Source organism: Hemiscyllium ocellatum, chromosome 20 (genome assembly GCF_020745735.1).
Source record: "Hemiscyllium ocellatum isolate sHemOce1 chromosome 20, sHemOce1.pat.X.cur, whole genome shotgun sequence".
In the NCBI taxonomy this organism is placed as follows: domain Eukaryota; kingdom Metazoa; phylum Chordata; class Chondrichthyes; order Orectolobiformes; family Hemiscylliidae; genus Hemiscyllium; species Hemiscyllium ocellatum.
Window position 1 is genome coordinate 22,852,419 of NC_083420.1, and position 19,399 is coordinate 22,871,817.

Below are 19,399 nucleotides of genomic sequence, written 5' to 3' on the forward strand. Positions count from 1 at the left end.
TCTACCTGCGACTCTACGTTCAAGGAGCTATGAACCTGCACTCTAAGGTCTCTTTGTTCAGCAACACTCCCCAGGATAAAGTGTATAAGTCCTGCTAAAATTTGCTTTCCCAAAATGCAGCACCTCACATTAATCTAAATCAAACTCCATCTGCCACTCCTTAACCCACTGGCCCATCTGATCAAGATCCCATTGTAACCTTCTTCACGGTCCACTTCACCTCCAATTTTGGTGTCATCTGCAAACTTACTAACTATACCTCCTATGGTCATATTCAAATCATTTATATAAATGATGAGAAGTAGTGGACCCAGCATTGATCCTTGTGGCACTCCACTGGTCACAGGCCTCCAGTCTGAAACACAACTCTCCACCAAAACCCTCTGTCTTCTACCTTCAAGCCAGTTCTGGATCCAAATGGCTAGTTATCCCTGTATCCATGAGATTTAACCTTGCTAGCCAGTCTCCCATGGGAAATCTTGTCGAATGCCTTACTGAAGTCCATATAGATCACATCTACCGCTCAGTCCTCATCAATCCTCTTTGTTACTTCTTCAAAAAACTCAATCAAGTTTGTGAGACATGATTTCCCACGCACAAAGCCATGTTGACTATCAGTCCTTGCCTTTCCAAATACATAAATCCTGTCCCTCCGGATTCCCTCCAATAACTTGCTCACTATTGACGTCAGGCTCACCGGTCTATAGTTCCCTGGCTTGTCTTTCCCACCCTTCTTAAACAGTGGCACCACGTTTGCCAATCTCTAGTCTTTTGGCACCTCACCTGTGACTTTCAATGATACAAACATCTCAGCAAGAGGCCCAACAATCACTTCCCTAGTTTTCCACAGAGTTCTCGGGCACACCTGATCAGGTCCTGGATATTTATCAACCTTTATGTGTTTCAAGATATCCAGCACTTCCTCCTGTATAATATGGACATTTTTTAAGATGTCACTATCTATTTCCCCATGTTCTATATCTTCCATGTCCTTCTCCACAGTAAACACTGATGTAAAATACTCATTCAGTATCTCCCCCATCTCCTGCGGCTCCACACAAAGACTGCTTTGCTGATCTTTGAGGGGCCCTATTCACTCCCTAGTTACCCTTTTGTCCTTAATGTATTTGTAAAAACCCTTTGGATTCTCCTTAACTCTATTTGCCAAAGCTATCTCATGTCCCCTTTTTGCCCTCCTGATTTCCCTCTTAAGTATACTCCTACTGCCTTTATACTCTTCTAAGGATTCACTCGATCTATCCTGTCTATACCTTACATATGCTTCCTTCTTTTTCTTAACCAAAATCTCAATTTCTCTAGTCATCCAGCATTCCCTACACCTTTCCTTTCATCCTAACAGGAATATACTGTCTCTGGACTTTCGTTATCTCATTTCTGAAGGCTTCCCATTTTCCAGTCGTCCCTTTACCTGTGATAATCTGCACCCAATTGGCTTTTGAAAGTTCTTGCCTAATACCATCAAAATTAGCCTTCCTCCAAGTTAGAACTTCAACTGTTCAATTTGGTCTATCATTTTCAATCACTATTTTAAAACTGATCGAATTATGGTCTCTTGGCCGCAAAGTGCGCCCCCACTGACTCCTTATTTCCCAAGAGTAGATCGAGTTTTGCACCTTCTCTAGTAGGTACATCCACATACTGAATCAGAAAATTTTCTTGTACACTCTAAACAAATTCCTCTCCATCTAAACCCTTAACACTATGGCAGTCCCAGTTTATGTTTGGGAAGTTAAAATCCCATATCATAAGCATCCTATTATTCTTACAGTTAAATGAAGTCTCCTTACAAATTTGTTTTTCAATTTCCTACTGACTATTAGGGGGTGTATAGTACAATCCCAACAAGATGATCACCCCTTTCTTCTCTGGATGTACTGGGAATATTACAGCTGTAATGCTATACCTCATCAAAATGCCACTCCCCCTCCTCTCTTGCCTCCCTTTCTATCCTTCCTGTAGCAGTTGTATCCTGGAACATTAAGCTGCCAGTCCTGTCCATCCCTGAGCCACATTTCAATAATTGCTATGATATCCCAGTCCCAAGTTCCTAACCATGCCTTGAGTCCATCTGCCTTCCCTGTTAGGCCGCTTGCATTGGAATAAATGCAGTTTAATTTATCAGTCCTACCTTGTTCTCTGTCCCTGCCTGCCTTGAATGTTTGACTCGCTTCTTTTCTCAACTGTACCAGTCTCAGGTTGATCTCTTTTCTCAGTATCTTCCTGGGTCTCACTCCTCCTCCTTAGTAGTTTAAAACCTCCAAAGCAACTCTCGCAAATCTTCCTGCTAGTATATTAGTCCCCTTCCAATTCAGGTGCAATCATCCTTCTTGTGTAGGTCATTTATACCCCAGAAGAGATTCCAATGATACAAAAATGTGAATCCTTCTCCCATACACCAGCTCCTCAGCCACCCATTCACCTGCTCTATCCTCCTATTCCTACCCTCACTAGCTCTTAGCACCAGCAGAAATAGTCATTTACCAAAAAAAAATTAAAATTATGATTTAAAAGTCACAACTGATTCAGCCTCAAGTTGTTTGTGGAAATGAATTCCAAACTTCTACCCAATCGCTGTGTTTAGAAGTATTCCATAATTGTATGACTGAAAGGTTATGCTCTAAGTTTTAGACTGGAAACAGAAACTCTCGTGAAAAGGAAAGAGAAAGTCATCATCATCCCATTTAAGAGGCAGAATGCAGAATGAGTGAGGTGGTGGGTGCAAATGCATTGCAATTTCCTTTTTTGAACCATCATGTTAAAATGTCAAATGACATCTGTTACCTGTTTAACTTTTGATCAACACCGAAGTTGGTGATATGTAGATTTGTCCCAGAAGCAATACACATTTTGGGATCTAAGAAGTAAGAGTGATCTCCAGGGTTCATTGTTTACTACAAAAGTCTGGGCAACACTACATGTTCTCAACTGAATGTGCAAGACTAGCAGAATTTAATGAAGTAAAAAGTAATTGTAAGGCATAAGGAGAAACTAAAATAAACTTACCAGGGTTTCAAACCTTCTATCACATTAAGATGTTCGGGTTTTACAAGCATCAAGGCACTGTCGCGGTGGTATTTGCTGATATTGCAGAGCCCAATATGGGACGAATACTCAGGTCTTCCTTGGACAACAAGAAATTTTAATAGAAGGAATTTTGCAAGATGGACCTGGGCCTCTAATATTCAATGGACTCTTTCTGCTGGACTGAAGTCAGTGCAATAATGGAGGTTAATATTATGTTGCACCACCAATAGCTTTTGTCCCCTGTAAGCCTCTGCTGACATTTAATGTTTGAAGATAAGGGTCAACAATTTAAAAATTACCTTGGTAGAAGTCAGGAGGTAATACTTCAAGTTTTAATCCTCTCATGTCCTATTTACATTGGGCATTGGTTTGGGGTAGAATGAAAATTCCACACAAGGAGCTTCTTTTGTGCGATGTTCTTGTCACTCCTCAAAAATTTATTTTGCCAAAAAAGTAACATTTCAACAAGGCCAAACAATTAAAATCTAACAATAACCTAAATAAATCAAAAAAGCAGCAATCTCAAATCAAATTTGACAGTAAGTCATAGGTAATATCAACAGGTAAGCAAATAGTTTTTGAAACATGTATGTGTAAGAATTGGCTTATATGTAGAGAGAGGAAGATAGATAGATTTTGGGAGGGAATTCCAGAGCTCAGGGCCAAGCACCTGAAGACATGGCCTCAATGGTTTAGAGCTGAAAACCAAAGATGTACGAGAAGATAGAAAATGGTGCATTGCAAATATCCCCGAAGATTACAGAAAAGGAAAGAAATGAAGTGTGGAGGAATTTCAGTTCTAATAATTATTAATCACAGCATGGCTTGCACTGAGATAGATTTTGGTGCATTGGCCTTAGTTTGACCTATGGTTAAAACCGCTGCAAAAGAAAACTATTGATTACCAACATTTGATTTTACATTTCAGCAAAAAATTAAAAGATGGCCTGGTTTCAGCGACTGTGAAAATATAATTTTGAGGTTTCATAAATTCTGCCAAGTTAAGATAAAACTTGTTCATAGAGACTTTTTCTTTTTTTTGTTTCCACTACTGTTTCTACTTGGCACTAAATGGGCAACATCTGTGGGTGTTTTCTGCACTGGATAAGTGGGTTTATCATTATCCTCACTTTGTTCTCCAGGACTTTGTACAATCAAAAGCAGATCAGTGTCCTCTTGTTCTAGTTTCGTGGCTTCCTCTTTCAATCTATAATGACATCAGAACAAATGACCAGTTGCAATGTATTTGAGGTACTTTACAGAGCTATGCAGATGTCAGTTAATATCAAATCCAAACGGTCAACACCTTAATTTATTGAAGTAATGAAATAAAGGCCTTGAGTGCAAGAGCCAATAATAATAATTTGTGCAAAGCAGTGAGATCAAAGTTAAAGGAGTGTGTGCAGTGTTAGACAGTCACACCATGTAAAAGACATTAAAGTCACAGAAAGTTCAAATCTTGATTCATCAGGATGACACTGCACAAAAATCTATAGCTGTGAGGAGAGATTTCAGTTATTCCCACTGGAGCCACATGTAATTCCAGATTAGGCGAGGGCAGCAGTTTTCCTTCCCTAGTGTGAACTATCTACGTTTTTATAAGCATCAAGTTTCGGTGGTTATTTTTCTAGCACCAGTTTATCGGGGTCCAGATTTTTGAAATGAGTTTCAGAATGGGATGTGAATTACAATGTGGAATTTAACTTCTACCAAGACAACTTATGAACTTGAATCACATGACCTTTAAGCTATTAGTCTAGGACTAAACAATTAGGCTACCCTATTCAGATATGGTAAATCTATCAGACCATAATACCAAAAAATATTGGAGCAGAATTAGCCACTTAGCTCATCAAGTCTGCTCCACCGTTGGATTATGGCTGATGTGTTTCTCAACCCCATTCTCCCCATTACCCTTAATCCTCTTTGTAATCAAGAATCTGTCTACCCCAGTCTTAAATACACTCAATAACTTGGCCTCTACCGTCATGTGTGGAAAATAATTTCACAGATTAATCACCCATTGGCTGAAGAAAGTGTTCTTGATCTCAGTTGTAAAGGGTTATCCCTCCACTCTGACGCTGTGTCCTTGAGTCTCAGTCTCTCCTACTAATGGAAACATCTCTATATCCACTCTATCCAGGCTTTTCAGTATTCTGTAAGTTTCAATGAGATTCTCCATCCAGTTAAACTCCATGGATCACAGTCCCAGAGTTCTCAACCACTCCTCATATGAAAAGTCCTTCATCCCTGGGATCATTCTTACAAACCTTCTCTGGACCTCCTCTGATTCCAGCACATCCTCTCTTAGATAATGTGCCGAACATTGCTCACAATATTCCAAACACAGTCTGACCAAAGCTTTGACCTCAGCAGTACATTCCTGCTCTTGTATTCTTGCCCTCTCAAAAGGAATGCTAAAATTGTATTTTTCTTCTTAACTGCCAACTGAACTTCCATGTTAACCTTAAACAATTCTGAGAAGCACTCCTAAGTCCCTTTGTACTTCATATTTCTGAGGCCTTTCCCCAATTAGAATATAGTCTACACCTCCATTCTTTCTATCAAAATGCATAACTTCACTATTTCCCACATTATACTACATTCGTCGCAGCCTCCCTGTTTCCTCATCACTACCTGTCCCTCCAGTTACCTTTGTTTCATCTGAAAAATTAGCGATGACACCTTCAGTTCCTTTGTCCAGATCATTAATGTGCAATGGAATAGTTCTGGTCCCAAAACTGATCCTGGTGGAACTCTACTAGTCACAGACTGCCATCCTGAGAAAAAGCCTTTTATCCCCACTCTGTGCCTTCTGTCATCAGTCAATCCTCTTTCCATGCAGTACCTTCTCCCATGGCTCTTACCTGATTTAGATTAGGTTACTTACAGTGTAGAAACAGGCCCTTCGGCCCAACAAGTCCACACCGACCCACCACCCACCCATACCCCTACACTTACCTCTTACCTAACACTACGGGCAATTTAGCATGGTCAATTCACCTGACCCGCACATCTTTGGGAGGAAACCGGAGCACCCGGAGGAAACCCACGCAGACACGGGGAGAATGTGCAAACTCCACACAGTCAGTCGCTGAGGCGGGAATTGAACCCGGGTCTCTGGCGCTGTGGGGCAGCAGTGCTAACCACTGTGCCACCTATGCAGTCTCCAATGCAGCACCTTGTCAAACACTTTCTGAAAATCCAAATAGACCATGTCCACTGACTCTCTTTTGTGTAACTTGCTTGTTACCTCCTCAAAGAATCTAATAAATTTGTCAGGTATGATTGCGCCTTAATGAAGCCATGCTGACTCAGCCCTATTTTACCATGCATTTCCAAGTACTCCACAATCTCATACTTAATAATGTACTAAAATCTTACAAACGACCAAGATCAGGCTAACCAGCCCATAGTTTCTTATCTTCTGCCTCCCTTCCTTCTTAAACAAGGGTGTTACATTAGCTATTTTCTAGTCCTCTGGGATTTTCCTTGAAGATCACCAATACGCCTACAATTTCCTCAGCTATCTCCTTCAGAACTCTCAGGTGTAGGTGCTCTGATCCAGATTATGTATCCACCTTCAGAACCTTCAGCTTCCCAATCCTTTCTCCTTAGTGATGATCACTGCATTAACCTCTGCCCCTGACTCTCTTGAAGTTCTGGTATGCTCCTGGTGTCTTCCACTGAGAAAACCGATGCAAAATACCTAATCAGTTCATCTGCCATTTCTTTGTTTCCCATTACTACACTTCCACCCTAATCTTCCAGTGGTCCAATGTCCACACTTGCCTGTCTCTAACATTTTATATACCTAAAAGATCTCTTGTAATCATCTTATATATCCCCCTCTCTTATTGCTTTTTTTTTAGTTATGCTCTGCTGGTTTGTAAAGACTTCCCAATCCTCTGCCTTCCCACTAATCTTCACCACATTGTATGCTTTTTCTTTTGCTTTTATGCTGTCCCTGACTTCCCATGTCAGCCATGGTTGCCTCGTACACCCCTTAATATGTTTTTCTTTCTTGGGATGAATTTCTGCTGTGCCTCCTGGATTATCCTCAGAAACTCCTGCCATCGCTGCTCCACTTTCTTCCCTGCTAGGCTCCCCCTCCAATCAACTCTGACCAGCTCCCTCCCTTATACTTTGTATTATCTTTACCAGAAGGGAATGAGCAAGCAAACATCCCTACAATCTTTTATCTATCAGACTCATCACCTTTAACAAGCCCCAATGCAAGGGAATCCATGCATTGTGAGAACCTTTTATTTTAGCTATAACCAAGATGAATGCACAGAACCATCTCTCTCAGTTCCTACCAATAGCTCATGAGAGTTGGGATTAATCAACTGTCTCCTAGAAAACATGGTGAGACAGACCTAGCTCTTGTTGCAGCCTTTATCATAGCCTGGCGAGCCAGCTCATTCTGTCGCACGATGTCCCTCTTTGCCTCCACTTTCAGAATTTCAGCATGATCATGGGCTGGAAACAACCTCTTCACAAAGAAGAAATAAACTTGGCTCAACCACAATTCCAGTTCAGCACCCGACTTGATTGGAGACTGTTCTTCTGGAATGTTTTCTAGAGGGGTCTTTCCTGAAGGAGATTTTTCTTCTGGAATGTTTTCAGAAGGGTTCTTTTCTGACATTTTGTTTTAACAAAAAGAAAAAGACAAAAATTGAAAGTTTATTTATGCAGATAAAAATGCATGCCTGAACAATCCTTTTTAAGGGATTTAAGTCACAGAACTTGAACAACTGGCTTCATGTGGACTTTGACATTCATGATTTCTGATTATTATTGTAATTTACAACATTTACAGTTCAACTGTCCCCATCTGTCCTGCAGAATACTGTTTTTGTAATCAAAGATTGCAGTGAGGCAAAGACATTACAAAAGTTTAACAAGGATGGTTTATTCTACACAATAAATTTGTTCTTTTTTATGTGGATTATCTCTTTGCCATTCATTAGCTGTAGAAATTGATACATCAGTCGTGAGGAATCTGTCATGAGACAGGTGTCTGTTCAGTTGGAGTATAAAGAGGGAATAGTATTTTATGATTATCTTTACACTTTTATTAAAATTACCAAGTGAAGGACAGTGTAAATGGGAGTCTTTCCTTCTGTATTGTTGGTGGCTGAAGCATAAATCCAACATCTGGTTCAAATTGTTATTACTAAGAAGATCAGACACACCAGACAGGATTTTAACCATAACACACTGTTCCTGATGGCAAGACAGGGAATTCAGTGCCTACACTTATAATTAAAATTTAAAGTGCAAGTGGAAAGCATGGGAAACATGTGTGATCAAGTTGTGGGAGAAGCTTCTCAGCGCTGAAACCTTCCGTCAGCTGACAATGTAGCTGGTACAGGTAAGTTATGAAAAAGCCTCCTGGTTAAGAGGGAGATTCTTTATTGTGGCGACAGCTTTCCTGCCCAACTTCATTGCAATCAACATAAAAGTGCAGAAGTGGCAGGAGTGCTTTCCAAATTTGATTTTTGTTTGTAGATATTTCACATAATGTTGGTTTCAAACATGTGTTTTTGTGTTGATTCTTTAGTGAATGTTCATGTTTGTGTCCAGTGTTTACATGCTACTCTGTGGGATATGGGTGAATTTACAGGCTCAACTGTCCCTAACTTATATGCAAGGTAAAGGATATTACCTGTGATCACTTTTAGTGAAAATAATTGAAATGTTGTAGGTGAACTCAAAGTCTTGTAAGGATTCTGCCAGCCAACACCCTGAAATGGACGTACTGTGAACAATACTGATGCCACCCTTTAAGGCACCTCATTTTCTTACTTCGACCACCATCTACTTCACTGGGATGCCAGGCCCTCCCTCCTTCTACTCCTCCATAGCCATCCTGTCCTCCCCACTTGCACAACTCCACATCCCTAATCCCACTCTGCATCTCACCAACTCTGTCACCACTGACTCATATATCATATGGGGAACTCACCACAGCATAATGTGAGGCCTGATACCCTAGAAACATAGCAGTGATTTCATATCTGCTGTTCAACCCATCATCTGGAAATTGAAATTTCTGCTCCTGCATTATTTCAGTGTCCACGTTAAATGCTTCTCACTCTTACACGCTCCATAAAATCCTCCTCATGTCCCCTCTCATCCACCTCCTTTTTGGACCTTAATACATACTCCGATAAAGGCATTTCCAATGTTGCTTGTGATTATGCTTCTCACCAGCTTTGTCTTCTCACAGTGCTCAGAGGCTTCGTGAGCAGTTGTTGCAAACTTTCAACTCAGGCGACGGGATGACCAGTTTGTGATATACAGTGATGCAACAGTGTGGGTTCAAATCTGACACTGGCTGAGGTTACCATGAAGGACTCTCCTTCTCAACCTCTCCCCTTGCCTGAGATGTGGTAACCCTTAGGTTAAATCACCACAAGTTGTCTCTCTCTCTTGAATGAAAGGGTAGATCTATGGTCTGTAAGACTTTAGCGACTTCATCCTTTACCTATGTATTTCAATTGCTACTGGAAGGTGGGACTGAAGCCCTATCCCAGAAGAAAAGTTCCTGATTGTGGAAACCTACATGTAGTTAAGGGTGGCACGTTGGTTTAGTGGTTAGCACTGCTGCCTCATAGCACCAGGGACCTGGGTTCAATTCCCACTTTGGGCGACTGTCTGTGTGGAGTTTCCACATTCTCCCTGTGTCTGTATGGCTTTCCTCCAGGTGCTCTGGTTTCTTCTCACATTTAAAAAGATGTACAAGCCAGGTGAATTGGCCATGCTAGTCAGGAGTAAATGTAAGGAAATGAGTCTAGGTGGGTTACTCTTCGGAGGGTTGGTGTGGGCTTGTTGGGACAAAGGGCCTGTTTCCGCACTGTAGGGAATCTACTCTAATAGATATAAAGTTTCAAGTGTGTAAACAAAAACAACTTCACTACACTCACCTATTTCACTCAGAGGGATTTTGGATTGCTTTTTGTTACTCTCCATTGAAGGTGTCGATTGAGCTATTCTTTGACTTTGTTCCTCATCTTTTGGAGCATTCTTTGCAGAGTTTGTACCTGCTTTACCATGATTTGCTGGAATCAGTAAGAAATAATTATTAGCACCTATAAATGACTTGTGCAACATCCATAAGCATGCAAATGCTGGAGATCAGAGTCAAGACTGTGGTGCTGGAAAAGCAAGGCAGGTCAGGCAACATTCGAGGAGCAAGGGAATCGACATTTCGGCCATAAGGCCTTCATCAGCAAAGAGGCTTGTGGGCTTGGGGGGGGGGGTGTTGAGAGATAAGTGGGAGAGGGGTAGGGCTTCGGGAAGGTATCTGGGAATGTGATAGGTAGATGAAGGTCCGGGTGAACGTGATAGGTCAGAGGGGAGGGTGGAGTGGATGGGTGGGAGGGAAGGAAGATGGGACAGGTAGGTCCAGACAAGGAGGTGGTGCCAAGTTGGAGGCTTCAGATTGGGATAAGGTGGGGGGAGGGGAAATGATGAAACTGGTGAAATCCACATCAATCCTGTGTGGTTGGCGGAAGATGAGGCATTCTTCCTCCAGGCATCAGGTGGTAAGAGTTTGGTGATGGAGGAGGCCCAGGACCTACATGTCCTTGGTGGAGTGGGACGGGGAGATAAAATGTTCAGCCACAGGGCAGTGGGGTTGGTAGGTGTGGGTGTCCCACAGATGTTCTCTGAAAGGATCCACAAGTTGGCGTCCTGTCTCCCTAATGTAGAGAAAACCACATCAGGTGCAATTGATACAGTAGATAACGTGCGTGGAAGCACATGTAAATTTCTGTCGGATGTGGAAAGATCCTTTGGTGCTTTGTAGGGAGGTTTGAGAGGGGAGGTGTGGGCACAGATTTTGCACCCAGCAGTGGCAGGAAAAGATGCTGGGGGGTGAGGGATGGGCTGGTGCGGGGGTGAGTGGGAATGTACCAACCACAGCCTCTAACTTTATGGTCTGAGAATGCCGCACCACCCGATTCTATGTCTGCCCCAAGATTCACAAACCTGACTGCCCTGGTCGACCCATTGTCTCAGCCTGCTCTTGTCTCACCAAACTCATCTCTGCATGCCTTGTTACCGTTCTGCCCCACCACCCACCTCCCCCCCAACCCCACTTAGTCCAGGAACTCCCCATCTACGTTCGGGACACCACTCACACCCTATACCTCCTCCAAGACTTGTTTCTCCCATCTCATACACCTTATCTTCACCATGGACATCCAATCCCTCTATGCATCTATCCGCCACGACGAAGATCTCCATCTCAGACACCTCCCTTCCCTTCCTGGATCTCTCCATCTCCATCTCTAGTGACCAACTGAACACAAACATGTACTGCAAATCCACCGACTCCCACAGCTACCTGGACTACACTTTCTCTTACCCTACCTCCTGTAAAAATGCCATCCCTTACTCCTAATTCCTCCACTTACGCCGCATGTGCTTCCAGGAGGACCAATTCCACCATAGAACATCCCAGATGGCCTCCATCTTCAAAGACCACAATTTCACCTCCCACTTGGTCGACGATGCTCTCCAATGCATCTCCTCCTTTCTAACCGCAACAGGGACGAACCACTCTGGTCCTCACTTTTCACCTCACCAACCTTCACATACATCGCATCATCCTCCACCACATCTGCCACCTACATGCAGACCCCATTACTAGGGATATATTTCCCTCCCTACAACTATCTGCATTCTCCCTCGTCAGATGCACATCTCCCCCACCCCTGGCATCTTGCCCTGCCATCGCAGGAAGTGCAAAACCTGAGCCCACACCTCCCCCCTCACCTCCGTCCAAGGCTTCAAAGAATCCTTCTACGTCCAACACTAATTTACCTGTACTTCCACATATGTTATCTACTGTATTAGTTGCGCCCGATGTTTTTTCCTCTACATCAAGGAGACAGGACGCCAACTTGTGGATCCTTTCAGAGAACATCTGTGGGACACCCACACCAACCAACCCCACCACCCTGTGGCTGAACATTTTATCTCCCCATCCCACTCCATCGAGGACATGCAGGTCCTGAGCCTCCTCCATCGCCAAACCCTTACCACCCGAAGCCTAGAGGAAGAACATCTCAACTTCCACCTTGGACCCTGCAACCACACGGGATCAATGTGGATTTCACCAGTTTCCTCATTTCCCCTCCCCCTACCTTATCCCAGTCCAAAGCCTCCACCTCAGAACTGCCTCCTTGACCAGTCCTACCTGTCCATTTTCCTTCCTTCCCATCCACCCGCTCCACCCTCCCCTCCAACGTATCACTTCCACCCTCACCTTCATCTACCTATCACATTCCCAGCTACCTTCCCCCAGCCCCAGCCCCATCTCATTTATCTCTCAGTACCACTGGCCCACAAGGCTCATTCCTGATGAAGGCTTTATGCCGAAACGTCAATTCTCCTGACCTGCTATGCTTATCCAGCACCACATTTTCGATTCATAAGCTTGCACCAATATAATGAATATAGAATATAGCAAGCATGAACAATGTAGCTCATATAATACCTTGATTCTGCTCCATCATTCAATATTTTATTTAAAGATGTTTAAAATATATTTATCTAAAATATTTTAAGTTGATCTTTTATTTCAATTTAATCTTTGCATACATCCACTGAGTCCTTGATTCTCTTAATGACGAGTGTCTTGAAGATACTCAATAATTGAACTTTCACAGCAGCTATCTAGGCAAGAAAATTCCAAAAAATCATAACTGTCTGATTTCATTTTCATGTTTAATTGAGAAATAGACTTTTCAGTGCAATGAGCCTGTTCTACCATTTAATTAGGTCATGGCTGATGTGACGAAGCTGTTTCTTTAACAAGGTTATACTGTCCTTGGCTTTTTTTTAAGAGCGGTCTTAAATGACACAGGCTCGGAAAAGTCTGGGGGTTGAAGGGTTTTAGGGCCAATCTGTTTCTAGCTAACAGATATTGTTCAAGCAGAAGGCTTTCCAGCTTAAAAAAAACACTTGGATAATGAAAGGAGAGTAGTTTCAAATTGGGATTAGACTTGTTGCACTTGAGGGCAGTGAGTGGTAGGTGTTAGTGTCTTTTGTTCTGGGTGTTGAATTTGGTTGGTTTAAACAGTGCTTGGGATAGCAATTGTTTTTTCAGTCACCAAGAGTTTTCTAGGAGTGGAAGAAGTGATCTTGGGGGTTTTACAAAAGGATGTGAAGGCCAAGCTGCTGGAATGAGCAGACAAGCTGGAGTTGGAGCTGCCTCCTTCTATGAGAAAAGGAGAGATAACTATAGCAATAGCTTAGCATTTAAATTTACTGGAAACATCGTCAGAATCTTTAGAGATGGCTTAAGATGGATGGAAAAGGTGCATAAAACATAGAACATTACAGTGAAGTACAGGCCCTTTGGTCCTCAATGTTGCGCCAACTTGTGGAACCAATCTGAAGCCCATCTGACCTACACAATTCCATTATCATCCATATGTTTATCCAATGACCATTTAAATGCTCTTAAAGTTGGAAAGTCTACTACTGTTGCAGGGAGGGCATTCCATGCCTCTACTACTTTCTGAGTAAAGAAACTACCTCTAACATCTGTCCTATATCTGTCACCCCTCAATTTAAAGCTATGTCTCCTCGGGCTAGCTATCACAATAGAGGAAAAAGACTCTCACTATACATCCTATCTAACCCACTGATGATCTTATATGTCTCAATTAAGTCACCTCTTAACCCTCTTCTCTCTAACAAAAATAGCCTCAAGTACCTCAGCCTTTCCTCATAAGACATCCCCCCCATACCAGACAACATCTTAGTAAATCTCCTCTGAACCCTTTCCAAAGCTTCCACATCCTTCTTATAATGCAGAACTGTACACAAAACTCAGAGTGCGGCTGCACCAGAGTTTTGTACAACTGCAACATGACCTCATGGCTTTGAAACTCAATCCCTCTACTAATAAGAGTTGACACACTGTATGCCTTCTTAACAACCTTATCAACCTGGGTGGCAACTTTCAGGGATCTAGGTACCGAGATCTCTCTACTCAACTACACTATCAAATTTCTTACCATTAGCCCAGTACTCCTTATTCCTGTTACTCCTTCCAAAGTGAATCACCTCACAATTTTCTGCATTAAACTCCATTTGCCACCTCGTAGCCCAGCTCTGCTGCTTATCTATGTCCCTCTGTAACCTGCAACATCCTTCAGCGCTACCCACAACTCCGCCGGCCTTGGTGTCATCGCAAATTTACTAACCCATCTTGCTAGGCCCTCATGAAAATGACAAACAGCAGTGGCCCCAAAACAGATCCTTGCAGTACACCACTAGTAACTGAACTCCAGGATGAACATTTCCCATCAACCACATCCTCTGTCTTCTTTCAGCTAGCCAATTTCTGATCCAAACTGCTAAATCACTGCAGCACTGCAACAGAGTGTTTAAACTAAGTAGTGGGGGGGAAGGAGACAAACTGGAAATTTGAGAAGGAGGTTAAAGGGAAAGTGAGAATAAGAGAAGTTAAGAAAGACAACAGAATCCCCGGAGCAGAAAACTCAAGAAAGGATCATACAGTATGGTCAAGTGATATAGGGATTGATACGAAGGGTGAGGCGAGTAACAAATTAAAAATATTATATATGAATGCACGAAGCATAAGAAATAAGGTGGATGAGCTTGAGGCTCAGTTGGAAATTGGCGGGTATGATGTTTTGGGGGATAATTGAGATTTGGCTTCAAGTGCACAGGGCCTGGGAAATGAATATTCAAGGTTATACGTGATACCGAAAGGACAGACTGACGGGCAGAGAGGGTGGAGTGACTCTGTTGATGAGGAATGATATTCCCTTGTGAGGGGGGACATAAAATCAGGAGATGTAGAGTCAGTATGGATAGAGCTTAGAAATTCTAAGGGTAGAAAGATCCTAAAGGGAGTTACCTATAGGCCCCCAAACAGTAGTCGGGATGTAGGGTGTAAGTTGAATAAAGAGTTGAAATTGGCCTGTCGCAAAGGTAGGACTACAGTTGTTATGGGGGACTTCAACATGTAGGTAGACTGGGAGAATCAGGATGGTATGGAACCCAAGAAAGGGAGTTTGTGGAGTGCCTCTGAGATGGATTCTTAGAACAGCTTGTACTGGAACCTACCAGGGAGAAGGCAATTCTGGATCTGGTGTTGTGCAGCGAACCGGATTTGATCAGGGTCCTCGAAATAAAGGAACCATTAGGAGGTAGTGATCACAATATGATAATTTTTAATCTGCAATTTGAGAGGGAAAAGCGAGAATCACAAGTGTCAGTATTGCAGTTGAACCTAGCTATGGAGCTATGAGGGAAGAGCTGGCCAAAGTTCAATGGTTCAATACCTAGCAGGGATGGCAGTGGAACAACAATGGCAGATATTTCTGGATATAATGCAGACAATGCAGGATCAGTTCATTCCAAAGAGGAAGAAAGCTCCTAAGGGGAGGCAGGGGCGGTTATGGCTGATGAGACAAGTTAAGGACTGTATAAAGATAAAAGAGCAGAAGTACAATATAGCAAAGATGATCAGGAAGCCAGAGGACTGGGAAACTTATAAAGAGCAACAGAAGATAACTATAAAGGCAATATGCGGAGAAAAAAATGAGGCACGAAGGCAAACTGGCCAAAAATATAAAGGAGGATCCAGCCCATTTTCTAGCAACGGAACTATTGCATGACACATATCCTGGAATGTTTCCTGACTGTGTGGTAACGAGGTCACAAAGTCATCAGCTGAAACAGGAGAGATCAAAGAGTACAGATAAGAAAGTTGAAGTGGAATTAGCAGACACCCTGTTTGATCAGATGGTTGAGACAAAGCAGGATCTGATAGATGACAATGCAGACATCTTTAGCTCAGATAAATGAACTGAATTACAGTAGAAAGATGGAAACTTAAAGCAGTTGTATCAAAAAGCATACACAGAAAAGGAATCCGAATGTATTCCTGAATATTATTAGCTTAAAAACGAGGTCTTAATGAGGAAATAGAGACCATCACGTATTCAGGCAGATGAGAAATGGGCATAGTTCATCAAATTGAATTGCCAGTGGGGTATAGGAAGGAGGTGTTGCAAGTGGCACATGAGCTACCACTTGGGGGTCATTTAGGAGTGAGGAAAACACAAGTTAAAATACAAAAACATTTTTACTGGCCTGCACTGCACAAGGATGTAGTTGAATTTTGCCAGATGTGTCATAATTTTCAGGTAATTGGAAAACCACAAACGATAATAAACCCGCACCTTTAGTACCTATTCCTGCATTTGAGGAACCTTTTACAAGAGTCTGAGTTGATTCTGTAGGTCTCCTACCTCAAATAAAAAGTGAGAATCAGTATTTGTTAACAATAATGGTTGTGTTGACTAGATTTCCAGAGGCCGTCCCATTATGCAATATCACAGCTAAAGGATTGTAAAGGAATTATTCAAATTTTTCACTAGATACAGACTATGACAGAGGTACAATCAGATCAAAGGTCAAACTTCACATCAAAATTATTCAAGGAAATTATTGACAGCTTAGGAATAAAACAATTCAAATCTACGTTCTCCCCGTGTCTGCGTGGGTTTCCTCCGGGTGCTCCGGTTTCCTCCCACAGACCAAAGGTGTGCAGGTCAGGTGAATTGGCCATGTTAAATTGCCCGTAGTGTTAGGTAAGGGGTAAATGTAGGGGTATGGGTGGGTTGCACTTCGGCGGGTTGGTGTGGACTTGTTGGGCCGAAGGGCCTGTTTCCACACTGTAAGTAATCTAATCTAATCTACTGCGTACCATTCAGAATCGCAGGGTGAGCTAGAAAGGTGGCATCAGATATTAAAGACCATGCTAAGGGCTTATAGTTAAGACTACCCAGATGATTGTGCTTTTGTGCCTTTTGCCATCAGAGATGCACCAAATGAATTGACCAAATTCAGTCCATTTGAATTAGTTTTTGGGCATGAAGTGAGATGACCGTTAAAATTGATTAAGGAGAAATTGGTAAGTCAGAATCCAGAGATCATGTATCTGGGCTATGTGTCAAATTTTAGGGAATGATTAAATAGGGCTAGGGAGTTGGCTAGACAGCATTTAAAAGTATCACAACATACAATGAAACAGAAAGCAGACAAGAAATCAAAAATTCACAATTTTGCAATTGGGGATAACGCACTGATGTTACTTCCAGTGATAGGTGTACCTCTAAAAGCAAGGTTTAGTGGACTTTATCAGGTTGAAAGGAAACTGAGTGAGGTGAACTACTTGATAGGGACTCCAGACAGAAAGTAATCTCACAAAGTGTATCATGTGAATATGCTCAAAAGATATTTTGACAGGCATGGAAATCAAGAGGAGAATGTGTTATCGATTACAAAACAGAGGGAAGAACCAAGTTCAGAGGATTCTGAATTAGACATGCCTCAAATTAAATTGGACAATGAGGAAGTCGTCAAAAATTGGGATAAATTATTGTTACCTTCCCGAGGAAAATCAAAATGACCTGGAAGAGTTATTACTGTCACATAGGGAGATATGTGGAAATAAGCTGGGAAGTACTACGCTAATTATGCATGATGTAGATAAAGAAGATGCTGTTATGATTAAGCAACATCTTTATAGACATAAATCTCCAAAGTTGGCACAGGTTCCAAAAGGAGAATGAACATATACTCCAAGACGACATAATCAAAGTGAGTTACAGTGACTGGAGCTCACCCATAGTAAGAGTGCTAAAACCAGATGGTACTCAACGTTATGTGTGGCCTATTGCAAAGTCAATGCACTTTCAAAGGCTGATGCATATCTGATTCCGCGTTTGGAAGACTGTGTTGAGAAGGTGCAACACGTAACTTGTTTTTTTAATTTGGACTTGCTCAGAGGATACTGGCAGGTACCTTTGTCAGAAAGAGCAAAGGCAATTTCGGCTTTCGTAATACCAAATGCACTGTATCAGTTTAAGTCATGCCACATGACATGAAAAATGCACCGGCCACATTTCAGAGACTAACCAATAAGGTCATTGCCAGATTATCCAACTGTGTCATTTATGTTGTTGATCTGGTCATTTTTAGTCATACATGGAAGGAACATTTGTGACATTTATCAGACTTGTTTGATTGACTTCGGAAGGCAGGCTTGGTGATAAACCTGGCTAAAAGTGAATTTGCTAAAGTCCAAGTCACCTTCCTGGGCCATGTTATTATTACAGACAAATGGCCCCATGGGATGCCAAAACAAAGTTAATTGAGAAGTTTCCCATATCATCGACAAAAAGAACAGGACTAGGGTTCCTGGGATTGAACGGATTTTATCAAAAATTTGTACCAAATTTTAGCAGTGTGGCTGCTCCACTCTCTTAATTGCTAAAGAAAGGCAAGAAGTTTCACTGGACAGTGGATTATCAGAAGGCATTTGACAGCCTGAAAGCTGTGTTAACCATTCCCCCGGTATTAGCCACATCTAATTACGCAAAGTGGCTATCGATGTGAGTGATGTAGGTGTCGGTGTTGTGCTCTTGGAACAAGACAAAGAGAAGGTAGAAAGACCTATTGGGTATTTCTCCAGGAAGTTGAACATTCTTCTGCAAAAATAGTCAACAGTTGAAAAGGAAACTTTGTGCTTGGTGTTGGCATTACAACATTTCAGTGTTTATGCTACTAGTAATGTATCAGAGACAATCATATACACTGATTATAAACTACTGAAATTTGTGGAGAAATTTAAAGACAAAAATGCCAGACTGTTTAGATGGAACTTGTTGTTATAGCCATTCAATTTGAAAGTTGTGCATGTGACAGGACGAGAAGATGTGATTGCCAACACATTGTTGAGACTCAAGCGCATTCGGTAGCAGGAGTACAATAGACTGAAACAGACTGAAATGTTTGCATATTTATAGTCCACATAATGTATACGTGTGTTTTAGAACACTAACAATTTTTAAGGGTTTTAAAATGAAGCCATCTTTGAATATTGATAGTTAATTTGTTTTTAAGGGGGGAGATGTGACAAAGCTGTTCCTTTAACAAGGTTATGCTGTCTTTGGCCTTTCTTTCCAGAGAGTTCGTAAGTTTTACAAGTGCCGAAAAGTCACTTTTTGGGGATTGAAGGATTTTAGGGTCAATTTGATAATAACTAACAGATAATGCCTGAGGCAGAAGGCTTTCCAGTTTAAAAAAAACACTTGTATAATGAAAGGGGAGTGGTCAGTTCTCCCAGCACAGCTTTCCTCTAGTTTAGTTTTTTCTTTAGTAGTAATGTGAAAAAGCTGCTGGGCCCAGAAGCAAGTCCAGGCTGGTACTCTCTGACTTCTATCCAGTGAGAACTTGTTTGATTTTATCTTTTGTGCCAAGTGGTATTCATGGGGATTGTTGCAAGTATCTG

The 19,399-nt window shown here is 42.0% G+C and overlaps 1 protein-coding gene across 1 annotated transcript in view; it reads right to left on the bottom strand.

The window, feature by feature from the left end:
* Positions 1-4,062: 4,062 nt before the first annotated feature.
* Positions 4,063-19,399, bottom strand: part of rsph10b (radial spoke head 10 homolog B) — an 88,603-nt gene continuing 73,266 nt past the window's right edge. Inside the window, exons 18-20 of the mRNA XM_060840965.1 lie at positions 9,978-10,112; positions 7,425-7,686; positions 4,063-4,252 (exon numbers count right to left, since the gene is read on the bottom strand). Of these exons, the coding sequence (XP_060696948.1) occupies positions 4,063-4,252; positions 7,425-7,686; positions 9,978-10,112 (587 nt within the window). The remainder of the gene's footprint in view (positions 4,253-7,424; positions 7,687-9,977; positions 10,113-19,399) is intronic.